The following is an 18,013-nucleotide window of genomic DNA, read 5'->3' on the forward strand; positions in this document are numbered from 1 at the left end:
AGGGAAAAGTGTTTTAAGCATTTAATTTGATTTGTTTAATGAAAAGTCCGTATCTTAGGTAGAAGGGTCCGTATCTTAGGTGTAAAACTGAAAATCTTCAAGTCCTTAGAATTTAAGGCTCTTTACTAACAGTGCATTTTGGTATTTAATTGCCCAGAAAAGGATGTCTTTTTATAACATGTTTTAAGTTAAGAATTTGTTACTATTTATTGAGAAATAATTGTGCTCAACTTAGAAACTTGAGGATATTTATCTTTATAGAGTCTTATCAGTTACTTCAAAATCTTAATCACATCAAATCTATGTTTTATTCCCTTTGAGCCAGTTAGATTACAAAATCATTTGTTTTTCAAAGAGGAGTCATGATCGTCTAATACTATTAAGTTATTTTCTTGGGGACTTTAAAAACCTAAAATATCAAGCCAATTTATGTAATTATACATGTAATTTAAGTTACATTGACCTTAAAAAACAGAATACTTATTAATAGGCTCTGAAAAATCTAAACTGCCAAATAACTAACCCTTACATGCCTAATCTAGGATTAAGCAAGATTTCGTGGGAATTAAGGTTTCAGTGCAGATAGAATTTCAATTTGCCAGAATGCAGACAGCAATACATTGCATGATTGAACATGACGGCTGCTTTAGAGGCGTCAGCCCTACTGCTGAGGCATGACAATATTGGAAGCATGAAATTCAGGAACCAGAGCTTAGAAACTTTGAATTATATAATTAAAAAATGGAGATCATCCAGATCTGGGGCAGGAAATGTGCAAGATGACACTAGACCATCTTGTCATACCAGATGGCAAGGAAGCTATCAGTGATAATTGGAGTCATGTCAGGGACTCAAGAGCCAACTTGAGGACACTCCCACTAGCCAAAGTTGAGACACTTTAGATATCAGTAATAACTGCATTGAGTTGGAACACACCAAATATGTCTAAGTCCATGAGTTTACAAAGATCCAAAAAAAAAAACCCTAATTGGTCACCACTGAAATATGCTAATAAACTGACTTATTTCTGAAGCTGGCAAATAAAGGGAAAGAATTAAGCATCTATCCTGCCTTTTCTGTATGAACAATACTGCTGGGAAACAAAATAGTGGAAAAGGAGGTGTTTCTCATTATAGATGTTTTCCAGCTAATAAACGAAGAAAGAATGATAGAACGTCACTATTTTCCAACCATGAAGAATTAATGCATGGGTATAACATCACAAGACATTACATGCCACGTGATGGAAGAACACACCATCTATGAGAGGGTCAGAGTGGGGTGACACAGGTGAAACACTCACTCCTGGTCTGAAATTTAAAGGAGCACTTAAAATCTCAGTAATTATTGGGACTTCCCTGGTGGTCCAATGGCTAAGGCTCCGTGCTCCCATTGCAGGGGGCCTGGGTTCGATCCCTGGTCAGGGAACTAGATCCCACATGCTGCTACTCAGAATTCACACGCTGCAACTAAAAAAAAAGGATCCCGCATGCCACAGCTAAAAAGATCCCACATGCCGCAACAAAGATCCCACACCAGCAACAAAGATCCCACACGAGCAACGAAGATCCCACGTGCTGCAACTAAGACCTGGCGCAGCCAAATAAATAAATAAATATATATATATATATATTTTTTTAAAAATCTCAGTGATTATCTTAGTTAACTGATGCTGCTATAACAAAGTACCATAGACTGGGTGGCTTATAAACACCAGAAATTTATCAATATTTCTCACAGTTCTAGATGCTGGAAGTCTAAGATTAGGGTGCCAGCATGGTTGGGTTGTAGTGATAACCCTCTTCCTGGCTGTAGACTAATGAGTTCTCACTGTGTCCTCACATGGCAGAAAAAGAGGGCAAGGGAGCTCTCTGGGGTCCCTTTTATAAGGTCACTAATCCCATTCAGGAGGGCTCCACCCAAATGACCTGTTCACCTCCCCAAAGCCTCACCTCCTAATACCATCACATTGGATGCTAGGATTTCAACATATGAATTTGGGGGAACATAAACACTCAGTCCAATGTAGTGATCAGGATGAATGACATTTAATGCAATATTTTTTTAACAATCAAAGTATCAAAAGGTAAAACAGGTAGGATCTTACAGTGCTGTGCTGAACTATATTGAAGCCTGAAGCAAAAAGGGAAGATGTGTGACCTGATCCATGTTTGTGTGTATTTTTTAATGGTTAACAGTTTTCATGAAAATATTAGTGATGTATCTTCTTGCATTAAAGGAAAGTAAAATTATGATAAATAGAAAAAATATTCAAACTTAAAATAACGCAGTGAATTTTAATTATACCTACTTTTCTATTTTTTAAAATTAACACTCTGGGAAAAAAATAGCAATTAAAAAATACCTAAAAACATGTATACAGCATTGTGCATTTTTGCTTTTTCATAAGGAGCAGTGTGACTCAGTTGAGCACTGATCTATGAAGTAAGTAGTTTCACCTCTTTCCCCTTAAGTCAAAATCGGATACAAACCTCTAGATCTAATACAATTTCCAGGAAATATCAATGACATAGGAATATATTATATAACCACTAATAAGGATGCACTCACCTAAATCTGGGCTGTGAGAAACTCTAGGACGAACATTCTTGTTTCTTCTACATTAATTGCAAGGAAAGAGACAGAGAGGGGACTTCTAGATCAAAAGGAAGTTTAGGGACATTTCAACCAGTCACAGTGTGTGGCCCTTATTTGAATCCTCATCCTAACATGCAAACAAAAAAGTATGTTAAGACTATTTGAAATTTGAATAGTGACTGGATATTTGGTGATATCAAGGAGTTGTTACATTTTAGGTGTGATAATTTGTGGTTATGTTGAAAGAAAGTCCTTATTTTTAAAGAGGCATACTAAAATATTTATGGATGAAATGATGTAGTATCTGAGGGCTTTTTATCTGATAATACAGAAGGACAAATGTATGGAGTAGTGAAAGAGTATCAGTCAGGAGTTCATTGTGGAAGACATGGGTTCAGGGGGTCCAGCATACTGTAATTTCTATATGTGTTAGAATTATTTGTAATAAAAAGTGTACATGTATATGTATAAAACACCTCCTTCCCTCTCACCCAAAAATCCTGATTCTGTAGGTTTGAGATAGGGGCTCGGCATCAGAATCTGTTTTTAAGTCCCATAGATGATTGGATTACATAGCCAAGGTTGAAAACCACTGTATTATGTGCCATTTAAATGAGTTAATATGGTTGACCTCTATAGTCATAAGCACTCCATAAAATCTTAGTGATATCAAGTGTAATCTGTTGATACATCTTGCATTTTTCTTCAGTCTTGCTGCAAAGCTTATGAATATATGGGATACATTATGGAAAAAGAGCAAGCATATACAGATGCTGCCTTAAACTATGAGATGGCGTGGAAACATGGCAATCAGACAAATCCAGCAGTAGGTGAGTTCAAAATTTAGACACTAGGTTTTCACAGGAAACTTGGGTTTTATATGTAAGTCTTCATTTAAATGCATTTGTTTTTTCTCTTTAAGGACAAAATACACGTTAAGAGCCAACATCCTTTGTCGGACCTTCTGAAAAATAAATTTTATATTTATAATAGATTATTAGCTACTAAGTTATTAGGTGTAGTTGCCTGCGATTCAAACTCCACCTCAGTCGCCTTAAAGGACATCCGATCTAATTCTGCCCTTTCTTTCCCTTCACCCTCTAATTCCAGAATGGTGATGCTGTGGGGGGAAGGTGTTCCATTGTGAAGGAAGTGGGAGGACATTGCATCAAATCAAGTCCTCCTGGTTTCTTTACTGCAGAACTTCTCAAAGCCTCTAAACCCTAATATATACTGTGATAGATATCACAGAGGGGACATGTTTCCCACAGTAATTTGACTACGGAACTTTTTTTTTTCTCTTGAGCATCTATAAACGTCATCTGGTTCCAGTGGTAGCCCATTGGTTTCAGGAAGGCTAGTCTCCAGTACCCTAACAGATGGGCAGCATCTGGAATATACTTAGTGACTCCTGTCTCCCACAGTGTAAGGGAGCTCCTCCCCAGGCCTCTCTTTCTTTGTGTTGCACTGAAATAGGCTTCATTGACACTGTCCTGTCTGTTCTCTGGAGCAACCCACAGAGTCCTTCCGCCCTTATGCATAATGGCCCTCTAATTGCAAACTCTGTCATGTCTCTCCTCAGTTTCTCTCCAGACCATCCTCAGGTGCTTGTCCATTCTTGCTTTCAAGTCTTTCACCCTCCTTGCTGTCTCCTAGAAACTCTCAAATAGTATTTCCCAAACTTTGCTTTGGAATACTGTGTGAGATATTAATAGTTATTTCTTTAAAACAGAGAGTTGAGCGTGAGGAGATTAGGTTCCATGGCCAAATAGGTTTCGAAAAGGCAATTTTATTTGTCCATGTCCCTCTTGACCTGTTGTGCCAGAAATGAACAAGTTCTTAAGTATGATTTAAGAACGAATTGTATGTATAATGAAGCTATGTTTTTAAATTAGGCATTTAGTAGTTGATAGTTCAACCTAAGATGGCATCTGTCTTTAGCAGCCGTGGCACAGTGATGACTCAGATTTAATCTGCAGTCAGATTGGTCATCTTTAGACTTACTGCTGTCAGTTCAGGACTTCCCCTACCTTGTATTTTTCTGAGGTCTGTTATTTTACTAGACTTGTATAGAGCACAGGAACTAACGCTTCCTTCTCAGGTATTGTGCGTCTTACAGAATAAAATCAGCTTGTAAAATGAACATTCCTTAAAATCCTTAAAATATATTTAATTTTGGTGCTTTATTCCCCAGAAGGAATACAGTTAGAAGCTCAGTTATTTAAATACTCTGTTCCTTGGAAGACCAGCAAATAAAGAGATTTCAAGTCAGTAGTTCCTTCACTGTGTTATCTTTGTGTTTTACAGGTGATTTTTTCAGTTCCTCTGACTTCTCCTTAGTACGCATTTCTCTGAGGCTCTAAATTAATTCTCAGTTTCTTCCTTAAGATTATCATTGCATCCAGTACCCCCAGCCTGCCTGGCCAAGTTAATGATGCATTTATTTCACTTTTTCACTTGTCAGGAAATCCTTAAAATCACGGTTGTGTTCTTTTCATAGGATTCAGGCGTGAGTACTGTAACTGTGAAAGGCACCAGGAACTGTGATCCACTGAGAGGAGAACACAGTCATGTTTCTCCCTTCAGTCATTCCCAGGTTACGTGACAGTCACTAGGCTGTTCACATTGTTCGTGTTCACGAGCGCACTCTCTCTCCCCCGTTTTTTTTCCTGATTACAGAGAGTTGAATTCTTAGAAGCCTGACAGGTGTCATGCAGCTGTGGTACACGTGTTCTTTGCCATTTCTAGCTCTTCATTTCCTCTCTAAAGTTTTTTTGAAGGAAATGATCTATCAAGTTTCTTTCAATATGAAAACTTTGTGCTTCTAATTTAGTGTTTACACAGGAAAAAATGCTAATATTTGTGTGGTACTCAAATTTTTAAAAGCATTTCACAACAAGTATTTCATTTGATTTTTAAACTTACACTAAGAGCAGAGTTATCCTTCCATTTTTGGATGAGGCAACTTGAGATTGACAGCTCAGGTGACTTGTCTAAGGTCTCAAAGCTAGTCAGGAAGCCAGAAACCAAAAGTTAAGTCTAGGTTTTTTTGGCTCTAGTTTCCATGTTTGGCATGACATCTTATGTTTTCCTCTTTAAATGTCCTTTTAAATGTTCCTTTTTTTTTTCAATGCTTAACAGTGGCTTTATTAGGTGAATGCTTGAAAGTATTCAACATTAAATTCAATTTATTTCACATGTTTGCCAACACATCATTAGCAATTCTTAACTATTTCAAATCAACTAATTTGAAGTACAGAAGGCTTGTTTTCAAATAACTCTTCTGAGGTGACACTAAGACTGAAAGAAACCTATGACTTGAGTCCAGGTCTCTAATAAACTATTTATTAATCTGTTTTATAATTATTTTCTAATGATACCAAGTTTACCTCTCTGACACTTACTGTTTTCATCTTGGACATTTCGTGTGTGTGTGTGTCAAATACAGTGAATTTTAGATAATTCTTTTTCCTTACTTTTTGCTACCATATGATTGCATTAGCCAGCAATTCTTTTAAAACATTGTTTTGAAATTCTAAAAACTTGCTTTGGTACTTTGATTAAAGCCTAAGAGCAGCATTCAGATTTCCCTCTTTCATATTTCTAAGTGGTAAAGCAAGATATTTAATTTATTAGTTACATATTATTTTACATTGTGTTACATCTTATTTATTGAGTCCACTTTTTTTGTCTTTTCCTTAGTTTGCTTACTATTATGGCATTGTTACAGAACAACAGTCAGTTAAGAATGCCTTAAAACTTTCCTCTAAATTGTCAGTATTTGAAATGTGACATTTCAGTATCAGTAACTGTGGTGCTTGTTACTCATCACTGATGTGGCTATCTAATGACTAACCCAGTGTCTTCTGAGCCGCTCTCCCCCCTGCTCTGCACTCCGCTTGTGCACTCCAGGTCCATTTGGTTGCTAGGTCTCCCTCTACCACTGGCCTTTCCGTGTGCAGTTTTTGCCTAACAGTGTTCTTGCTTCCCACCCCCTTGGCCTACATTATGCCTCTTCCTTCAGATTTCAGACCTTGCCTGACTCCCACCCCCTCCCCAACCAGGTTTCTTATTACAGTGCTCTTGGCCTGTACCTTTATATCACAGCATTTATCTCAGTTTTGAAATTATTCATGTACTTACATAATTACTTAAATAAGGTACTTTCTTTCCTAATGGAGTGTAAACCTCATGACTGAAGGAACCAGTTTGCCTGACGTGTTAAGTAAATCTGTACTGTATAAATGAATAGCTGTGTTATCATTTACTGCCCTATGATGAGTTTTTACCATAATCTGAAACAAATGGGACTTTTCTAGTAAGTTGCAAAACCCCATTTGTGGGATGGCTGGCCGTCTTCTAACCCAACTGTGGTCCTTTTTTACAACTCCATTTTCTTTCCTACCTGTTCTCCTTTTATGTCACTCCACCTTCTATTATCTTACCATTTCTATCATAGTACAGTCACCAGCCTCCACTAAGAGTTCTCTAATATTAGAGTAAGCAAACAAAGGAGGAGGCCAAAAAAGGTAATATTAACAGTATGCTCTATAAATAATACTATATCATTGTTGGTTTTTTTGTCTTTACAGGATACAAACTGGCATTTAATTACTTAAAAGCAAGAAGATTTGTGGATGCAATTGACGTATGTCACCAGGTAAAACTTAAATTTAGATTTCTTAAAATTTTTCAGATGCACTATTTCCTACTTTTAATTAATATCAAGATGTACATGAATAGAGATAGAAGACGTCATATTTTGGTTAAATGACTCATCACATATATCTGGGAGATACTACCAGTTTTCAAAGTTTAGAAAATAAAGTTTACTTAAATTGAAAAAACATATGCTTTTAATTGGGCTCAAATAATAAAATGTTTACATCAATTTAAAGAAAGAGGCTAGAGAAGCATGTTAAATAAAACTTAATCCTTAAGTCAGAAGATATCTCAGGATTATTATAGATCTCCACATCACTGTTCTGAATAGAAGTTCTTATGTATGTGTCTGTCTCTGGTTATTAGAGGATTCAGATTTATAAATTAAAGAGATATTTTTGTCATTTAGAAGTCATTCAATTACACTTCTGGAATTGATTCCTGACTAAATGATCCCTTGTTAAAATGACAAATATTTAAGTTGCAGTTTTAGAATTTGCAGTTTCCTTATATACATTGTCACATTGATATTCCATATAAGGCATTTTACTAAACATTGTTAGGAGCTCCAAGAAAAGCTCCTTAGCAGAGAATTATGTAATGTGCCTTATCCCGGATAGCTGTGTGAGCATCATTATAGTAAATACTTGGCCCCAGCGATTGCTGTTGATTACTGAGTCTCTGTGTAAGGCAGCATTTCACATTAAGGTTAAAGTTGTACTTTAATGTAAGGTTATACGTTAGAATCATTTGTGGAGGGTTTTTTTTTTTTTTTTCTTTTAATGAATTTCCCCTACTCCTAGACTCAGTAGACCTGGAAATTTGTATGTTTCAAAATCATTCCAGGTAAATCTGATGTGTGCTCCTGGGTAAAAATAACTAAGGGTTTATTAAATATCATGAATAAATAGCTAAATTATTTAAAATATCTTAAATCACTGATACATAATTGTTTTCTGTAACTGATCTATTAAGGAAATAATTATATTTGTTGTATTTTCCACGTGTAGTATTATATTCTACCTTTTTCATTTAATTGCTGTTAATAGAAATGAGTCATCATGTCACACGCATCTCAGATATCACCTTTAAAAAGTGTTGTTAAATTTGTAGTATTAATATAATGAAATCTCAACTGTAATGCTGTTTCTAGTAAGTTTTGTGACTCCCCAGTTCTTGATAATGAATTACAAGTTCTTATACTTTTGTTTTATTTTGTTTTTTTGTTTGTGTGTGTGTTTTTGCAGGTTCTCGAAGCACATCCAACTTACCCCAAAATCAGAAAGGATATACTTGATAAGGCTCGTACATCTTTAAGACCTTGAAAATTATTTTAGCTTTTTTAAGCAAGAAATGAAAAGAATCTGAGTTCTTCTAGTTCAAAATAGGTTTAAGCTAATACTTTGTAATAGAAAGCATACTTTTCTTTCTCCAGCAGAGGCTGCTATTGTATATAAAGAGAAACACTATGTTAAATGGATGTCTTCTGATGGAGAAGGTGAATGAGAGCTGGTTTAATTGACTCTCTTGATTAGGTGCAGATTTGGTGACTCTGTGGTAAAGATTATAACCCATTTCTATAAAAAATATTTTGTTAAAATCTTGGTAGTTAAGTATCCTGTATCTTTTCTAAGGAACATTAGTTGTTTCTTTCAGGAAATACATTTACAATATTGTTGTTCTCTGTTAAACATTTTTGTGATAGTCTCTGTTATTTCAAAGGTTTGAGTAAATTTCCCTGTAAATATTTATGAAAAAGAAAATATATTTTTAATAAAGATTTTATAAATTTATGATTTGTATTCCTCTTGGAACTCAAAAGACATGGTGAGTTTTGCAAAATCAGGGTAGACTTCCCATGTTAATGCATAGTATTACAGAAAATGTGGCTTTCCTAGAAAAATCTTTGTGGAAAAGTATAAAGAGTGTGTGTGTTTCCCTTCTCTGTTGAACTGATTCTTTCTGCCCCCAATGCCTATGTGATCCTTTTAAGAAATAACCAGTACCTGAAATTAGTTTAAATAGGTAAACCTTTATAGCAATATTTAACCTCAGCCCAAAGACGAGGTCTTTTGGTGTAACTTTAGACACTGTAACATCTGGTGGAGAATATTTCTGGTCAGTAGGGACTCCCAAAGCACACCGTGTGAAAGCAGCTGCAGACCCCGCTCTCCCTAGAATCCCTGCCACCACCCTGGGAGAGCACTCACTCTTTACACTGAATTTAACCTAATCTTCATAAACTCAATTCTTAACATCAGTTTTAGTATGTTATCTATACCTTTTTCAGTTGCCTTTAAAAATACAATAAACACAGTCTTCAATTTTAATTGCATTTTCAATAAACAGTATTTTTCCAAGTCTCTTGCTTTTCCTTAAGTACCTCATGTTTATTTCTTTTGAGCTACATTCTAGTTTCTGATCACTTCTCCAATTTTCCAAAGTCCTTTTAATTCCAATTATATGTTATAAAATTCTAGTCATTCTTTTATGTATGGCATTCCATGAAAATGTTTAATAAGTAGAGCATTTATGAAACATTTCATGCCTGTTAAAATGCTTTCACATGTCTTATTACATTTATCCTCCAGTCCTATAATATAGACATTATTATCCCTGTTTTACAGTTCTGGCACTGTGACAGATTATCTCTTTAGCTATAACCTTTCAGCCTGAATGGACATTGTTAAAGACGTGATATAACAGAATACCCTTAGCAGTTCCAGTGAGCCTGTATCATGGAATGCTAGAATCATGGAAATTGGAAAGAGAAAGTAGAACATCTCTTCACCCAGCAAGACATTTCCAAATCAGTTTTCCTATCTGTAAAATGAGGAGTTTGTTTTTGTTTCTTTTTTCCACGCAGGCTCAGCGGCCATGCCTCACGGGCCCAGCCGCTCCGCGGCATGTGGGATCCTCCCGAACCGGGGTACGAACCCGTGTCCCCTGCATCGGCAGGTGGACTCTCAACCACTGCGCCACCAGGGAAGCCCTGTTTTTGTTTCTTAAGCAGCCACTTATTCTGCCATTTGTTAGATACTATTCTAGAAACTTTCTTTAAATTAGGTCTTTTATTTCTCTGTCAGCTCTCCAGAGAAATAGTATTTTTTCAGATGATGAGATGAGGCTCCAACTAAGTGATTTGCCCAAGGTCAGAGAAAAATTTTCAGAACTTGGATTCCACACCAGCCTTTCCTATATTAAGATGCCTTCCATAACTAAGAGAGACAGTGTCTATAAGAAAAACTCTTTTATCTGCATGTGGCTAGCAGATGAAACTGAGCGTCCTGTCACAGAGGTGGCTAGGTAATGAGGAACAAGAAGAACTGAGTGGAATGAACGTTCTTACAAATGTGGCAGCTGCCACCGAGAAGTGTAAGGGAGGAGCAGTGTAGTGTAGCAGTGAAGAACACAGCTCTGAAGTCAGACCGGCTTAGGTTTAAAGTCTGGCTTTACTACTTTCTCAAGTTACATAGGCTCTCTGAGCCTCGTTTTGCTTTTCTTATCCATAAAGTAATGTATCAGGATAATAACCTTCCTCGGGTTGTTTTTAAGAATTAAGTGAAAGAACGTACATAAAACCTAATGAATCTAACTCACTTGGGCTCTTAATAAATAGTAGCTCTACTTACTTATTATAAACTGAACAGGGTCAAGTAGTAGTTGCAGTTGAGAAGAACCTTCACAGAAGAAAAAAGACAATGCAAGCAAAGCAGAGATGGAGAGGACTAGTCAGTTCCCCTAGAAGCACAGCCGTACAGGAGTCAAGATTCTCATTCATTGTCTCCCTCCCTCCTTCCCTCTCTCTCTTGCTCCCCTCCCCCACCAGAAATTGTGTTGCACGCTTTGCATGCATAAATCTCACTTCATCTATCTCGAACAGACTTTTGACCTTCTCTCCTCTGCTGGAATTCTCCCCCTAATCCCCACTTACTGTCTCCAAGCTTCCCTCTCTAGGCTTATTCTTTCTTTCATTCAGGTGCCAGTTTATTATCACCTTCTCAGAGGCCCTGTCCATGTCCAGGCCAACACTCTAAAGTAGCCATCACGTCAGTCTGTACCCTGTTACCCTTGTTAAACTCTCTATTTAGCACTAACTAATCTCTGACGTTTTTCTTGTTCACATGCCCAAGATCGCACATCCAGGAAAGCTGGAACTCAAACTGAACTGCTGCTTGAAGGAATCAGTGCCCATGGCATGTTCAATGATAGTTTGGGGCCCACACGGAGGACGGGGAGGGAGGGACACAACATGAATGAATTTTCTGTGCATTTGGGGTTTGAATACCACCACCCTCATAGTAAGGAAGCATTTTTAAGTTCAATGCCCTTTGACCTTAGGCCAGCTAGTATGGTGAACTGGGTCCCAAAAGGAAACAGCTCTCTTTCCCATTAGTCAAGAAACTAGAGCAATTCTGGAAGGGTTTTATGTATGGACAGCTGAGGAAGCTAGGTTAACTTTGCACTAGGATAGATAATAGAATCACTATGGAAACCAAAACACCAGTTAAGACTGACAGGAACTCTCCTAGTTTGGGTCTGGAGATAAGTGAAGAGCCTTATAACAGGATCGTATTAACAGTGCTAGTGCTGACAAAGTAGCAAATGCTTTTATGTTTTATTTTGCTTTTTGTTTTTAATGAAAGATTGGCAACAGTGCAAGAAAACCACCACATTCATCCTTTCCGAAGGGAATTTGTAAGTATGGATTTAAGATTCTGTTCTTTGACCAAGTAATCCCACTTAGAGAAATTTATCATAGGGGACATTCAGAAATTTCCTCAAAGTTTTTTGGTTTAAAACACTGTAGAAGCAAAAAGCTTGGGTTTTTTGGTTATTGCCAAAACATTCAGCATAAATGAAGTGATCAAATATATTAGTTTACCCAATAATGGGGTACTATGTAGTCATCAAAAACTGTTTTCAAAGATTTGTTCTTTTTTTTTACTATTTTTTAAAGAATTTTTAAAGATTTTTAACTGCTAAGATTCTCACAAAATAAGTGAAAATGCAAGAAACATAACTTCATACAACATTAATTTGCAAAAGAATATAAATAGATGTATATGTAAGATACACACACACACACACACACAACTAAATGAAACTAACCCAATTTTTAACAGTAGTTATATCTGAGTGATGAAAAATTTACCATTTTTCAAGTTAACTGCAAGGAACACACTAAAATTAAGGGTTCCCCCCCCCTTTTTTTTTTTTTAAAAGAATAGCTTTCTTAAAGAGTAATAGAAAAACTCTTAACACCCACACTTTAAGGGTTTGTACAAAATGTAATCTGGTTTATTTCAGTTGTCAGAGAAAAAGATTCAGGAAGTAGAAGATTGAAAAAGACTGCCAGAAAATGGCAATAGGGTAGTGGCAACAGCAACGGTAATAGGAGTTTACTGTTACTAGTAACAGAGTTTTAATGATGATCCTACCAAATGTAACTAATAAGAAGCTGGAGGAAATACCCGAAATCACACAGGGCCACAACATGTAGTTGTGTCCTGTGAGCCCTGGACAGATTGACCCACCCGAGGGGGTAGCAGAGGAGCAGAAGCTAGCACTCTGGGTATCACAACTGCAACTGCACCCCCTTGGAGGAAGAGGATCCCTTACTAATTGGAACAAAGTTTGAATGAAAGGTGAGGAACTAGAGACAGAAGAGAAAAATGTTTGGCTATAGGGCTGAGGGTAAGGGAGCAATAGAGTGATGGCTACAGAGGTTTATGAAAGGGTTTTTGTTTTCTGTTTTTCAAGACAGGAGCTACTTGAGCATCTTGGAATATTTATGGGGAAAAGTCAGTAGATATTTAAGGTATAAGAAAGAGAAAAGGGGGAAGCCTGAGGAGGAAAAGGGGTCCAGAGGATGGTTTAGAAGAATTAAGAGTTGCGAGGGATGTGTGATTTTTGTAAAGGGAGTAAAGGAACAAAATAACTGTAGAAAGAGGTATTAGATATATAAAGGTGGGTTTAGGAGCCCTTATGCTAATTTGCTCCATCAGTTTTATAATGAAGTGGACTTTGACCTAAAGGCAGTACCACTCCTTCATACGCATGGAATTTGGGGGGCCTCTGTTTTCCTTGAGCTCTGAAGTATTTTCACTTACTTGCAGGTTCCTAATTGTGGTTGCAGAGGGGGGTTACTGTAACATCATAAATCATAGTTATGAGCAAAAAGTGTTACCCACCTTTTAATACTCTTCTTAAGAACCAGATGTTTTCTAGAGAAATGCCTGACTCTACAATTTGTCTTACAGTGCACATAAATGAATCTGGCACGCTGCCCATAAAATAATTTGATCCCATAAATGAGGAAAGCTGAGTAATGAGCAGGTTCTAAATGTCTTCCTTGTAGTGGTATAACCTTAGAATCTATGGCAACCTTTAAACGAGGCTGTTTTCAAATAGTGTGTATGTTATTTTTATCTTTCTTCAAACAAATTCTTTTGGCAATGTAACAGAAACTCTGTTTTAAAAAAACAAGTGTATTTTAAGAAAGTAATTACTATTTCAGTTTCCGCCAGAGGCAGGCTAGTTTTATTTTTAATGGGTAAATGATGTAAGAACCTTAAAAAAAACAAAACAAAAACTTGAAACACTTAGAACAGGGCTGTGAAGTATTCAGTAGTATCCTCACTTATAATGAGTAATAGGTCCTGTTTCACAGGTAGAGATTAAACTTTTTTTGGAAAACACCCTAAGCTTAAAGAACACTGGAGGAAAAAGCGTGCTAAAATGCTAAGCAGTTACAAAAATACTCTTTTCAAACAATTTAAGTTAAATACTTGAAGTTGCTCTAGTCAATGAATGAAAACTCCCTGACAAATACTTTCTTGACAAGTTTCCAGCCAATTTTTCACATTGTCACAAATTGCAGAGGATAATTTGAGGGGGATACGGGGATTGGGGAAAGTCCAGGATATTGAGAACACCCAAGAGCAAAGTTAAAATGATGGAGCACAGACCACACAGATTTCAGAGGAAGAAATGTGACCAATGAGATGTGTCTGGGTCCTGATGTCAGTTCTCTGTGCTGAGCAAGTAACTCTACTGTCTCTTATGAAGTGTAATATCTTTTTTGTGTGAGTTAGCTTACTGTTGTTTCCACAGATTTCTTAAAATGTAAATATTCATTACTTTAGTTCCACTAAAAATTGGGTTTTTTCCACACACAAAATTTTTGGTTGATTTTTCATTTGGAAATCATTTCAAACTTAAAGTTTCGTGAATAAGAAAAGTACAAAGAGCACCCACATGCCATTTACCCAGATACATACTAAGATATTGTTAGTATTTTACCTCATTTGCATCTTCTCTTTGTATATACAAATTTTGTATATACATTTATACACAAACACATATATGCACCTATACGTAAAATGTTTTTTCTGAACATTTTGAGAGCAAGTTGCACACATCATACATGCCTCTGTACTCCAAAGTACTTCATTGTGTATTTCATGAGAATAGGGATATTCTCCAGTTTAATGACAGTACAGTTATGAACATCAGTTAATTCAACATAGATACAAAACTTTTAATCTGCCACTATTTACCGCCAACTGATCCAATAATATCTTCTACAGCATCTTTTCCCTCCAGTTGGGTTCCATTCTAGGATTGGGTATTTGCATTTACTTGTCATGTCTTTAGGCTTGTTTAACCCGGAGCATTTCCACAGCCTTCCTCTGTCTTTTATAAAATAGCTATTTTTGAAAATACAGTCCTCTGCCCCCCCCCCCATTTTTTTAATTAATTTGAGTGTTCCTTTGTTTCGGGTTTCCCTGATATTTCCTTAAGATTCAATCTGAGTTGAGTGTTTCTGGCCATAATACTATATGTGATGTGGTGTCCTCGTGGTATCACGTCTGGAAACACACAATGTCCACCTGCCCTCATTGGAGACATTAATTTTGATTACACATGTCAAACTTTTCTACCATATAATTGTTATTTTTTCCCTTGCAACTAATAACCAATCTGTGAGGAGACACTTTAAGATCTTACAAATATTCTGCTCCTTCAAAAATTTCCCCTAGGGCTTCCCTGGTGGCGCAGTGGTTGAGAGTCCGCCTGCCGATGCAGGGGATGCGGGTTCGTGCCCCGGTTCGGGAAGATCCCACATGCCACGGAGCAGCTGGGCCCGTGAGCCATGGCCGCTGAGCCTGAGCGTCCAGAGCCTGTGCTCAGCAACGGGAGAGGCCACAACAGTGAGAGGCCCGCGTACTGCAAAAAAAAAAAAAAAAAAAAAAATTTCCCCCAAATTAGCCTGATTCCTGACTGATCTAATATTCACCATTATGATTATAAATGATGATATTCTAACGTCACCACTTTCTCCACATGTTCCAACCAGTCAGCCCTTTTTATAGCATTTTACTATAAGCAAGAGCCCCTCCTTTGCTTATTTATTATTCTTTTTACTTTTTTTACATATTTATTATTTAATATCATATGTGTTCATGAATTCCTATTTTTTCATTGGTTCATAATTCATTAATGCCTTTAATTATTTTGGTGCTCAAATGGTTTCAGATTTGGCCAGCAGGACCACCTCAAGTTGGCTCCTTTGGTGTCCTTGTGACTACCCCTATCTTTTTCTTTCTCTCTTTTCCTTTTTCTTTTTTTTTTTTTTTTTTTTTTTTTTAGCATGGTCCTACTTTCTAGTATAACAAAATATCCCAGGTTCAACTTCTAATTACCCTGTCCCAGCCCTGGAATCAGCCATTTCTCTGAGGAGCCCTGGTTCCCTTTAGTGGGGCAATGGTATTAGAGATCAAGAACTTAGTGTAAAGTGTGCTCACTGCCACTAGGGTGAATTGTTTCTAAACCCTTTCAGCAAATAGAAAACATATGCATGTATATATGCACTCACATGCATATATACACATATATATGTGCACACATATACATGCATACACAGGTGTAAATACACACATACTGAAACATGTTTCAGAAATCACAAAATTACACCAGTTCCTCCAAATCCAGTTTATCACCACAGGGTTCTTGTGTTCCCCCGGTTTTCATTTGTATGTCCCTTCTTCCACAATGAGACCCTGAGTCCCATCAACTTCCTCATGTTTGTTCATTTCTTCAGTCTTACAATCCATCTAAAATAGTTTCAAAATTGCTTCACCCAGATGCTCACAACAAAAAAAAACCTACCAAAAAGAAGTCAGGATTTGTCTCCCACTTTTCCCAGTACCACTAATTTTGATTGATTTTGATGTTTACAAATTTAACAGCATATTTTTAAATGTTACCATAAGCCTTTCCCAGTGGTATGAGATATTTTAAAAATCCAACTAAATAATTTATTGATGACAGGAGGGTGTGTCTGCTCCATAGACCAGCTTTGCAGTTTCCTTCCAAATATTCATCTACTTGCAAAATAAATACCATCCCTTCCCACACCAACCAGTATCATATTAGTGATGCAGTAGCAAGAAAAAGAGTAGGAAACTCTGGAGCTTAAGTGAAACATCATGTGCTGAGGATTGAGAGTTAAGATTTTTTAAAAATATGTAGCAGATATAAATGATCATAAATGGATTTATTTTTGTTTGCCCTTAGGTATTTTCAGACCCCTTGCTGTGATAGTTTACATGGCAGTTATAAACGTCTCTAAAAACATAGGGAAATTTTCTTCTTAGATTATTCAAAATACTAGTTTCCAGTTTATAGCAACTAACACCATTTTACCCTCAATCTGCTTTTTCAAACTGCTGCCTTTTTTCATTGAGTGAATCCTGATCGTTGAAAAATTCAGATTTATTTCCCCTATTCTTTATTTTTGGATTTACATCTTATATCTATTTTCTTGAGTCCTATGGCCTCACAAAATGCTTTTGAATAGCAGAGCTGCAGAGATGATGGGGAGGTCAGCTATGTTAATTTCAAAGTGCCCCAGTCTTCAGTGTGAGGTTGCCTAGCAACCCATCACTCAGGCCTCCTTTGTGGATGCGAGAAGAGGAAGCAATTCTCCCATACACTCTCAAGCAGAGATGGTTTTATAAAGTGAAAAACCTTTTGCAAAGGCTTCAGCACAGCCCCTGTCTCTCCATTTCTGCCCACTTTGTGCACTTCACACATGATGAGAGAAATGGTCCACCTTTTGATGCCTTAGATCTGATACAGATATAAAATGGAGCTATATACGCTACGGTCAAACAGTGGAAGTGACCTGTATCCCTACGTTAAGCTGAAACACATTAATTAAATCTCTCGTCATCCCTTTTCTTACATGAAAGCATACTTTCCCCTCAAGTTCTAAAAGCCAGTTATGTTAAATGAAACTGCAACTGCCTGCTGAGCATCAGTTACCATAGCGACGTGAGGCAGGAGTATTTTTCTCCTTAGGCACAGGAGGGCTGAAGTGTGTTCAATCAGGGACTCAAGCAGCATGCTGACTAGAAATCAGGCATCTGGGAAGAATCTGCTCTATTCCCTTTTCTCCACACTAACTTGAAAAAATAAATAACCCCTCTGCTATTCCCCCAAAGCTATTAGCTTTTTAGAAGTGAACTTCAGTGGGTGGCAGAACTGCCCTACCTTAGGGCATATAGGAAAAGGGAGAACAATGACACATGCTAGTAAAGTCCATGTGAACAGCTGAGCCACGTAGAGATGAGTGCTATAGAAGATAAGCTGCCCTTTCAGACATTCTTAAAATACACAGCAAAAATAACAGCTAGAAATCCATGTATTTCCACATTGTAGAAACACTGATGTACAATTTTTGAAC

At 37.0% G+C, this 18,013-nt stretch overlaps 1 protein-coding gene across 1 annotated transcript in view; it reads left to right on the plus strand.

Moving 5' to 3' along the window:
* Positions 1 to 9,056, plus strand: part of TTC21B (tetratricopeptide repeat domain 21B) — an 86,257-nt gene extending 77,201 nt beyond the window's left edge. The window contains exons 27-29 of the mRNA XM_007450055.1: positions 3,308 to 3,428; positions 7,191 to 7,258; positions 8,508 to 9,056. Of these exons, the coding sequence (XP_007450117.1) occupies positions 3,308 to 3,428; positions 7,191 to 7,258; positions 8,508 to 8,585 (267 nt within the window). The 3' untranslated portion in view covers positions 8,586 to 9,056. The remainder of the gene's footprint in view (positions 1 to 3,307; positions 3,429 to 7,190; positions 7,259 to 8,507) is intronic.
* Positions 9,057 to 18,013: the final 8,957 nt, after the last annotated feature.

Source organism: Lipotes vexillifer, unplaced genomic scaffold (assembly GCF_000442215.2).
Source record: "Lipotes vexillifer unplaced genomic scaffold, Lipotes_vexillifer_v1.1 scaffold330, whole genome shotgun sequence".
NCBI lineage: Eukaryota > Metazoa > Chordata > Mammalia > Artiodactyla > Lipotidae > Lipotes > Lipotes vexillifer.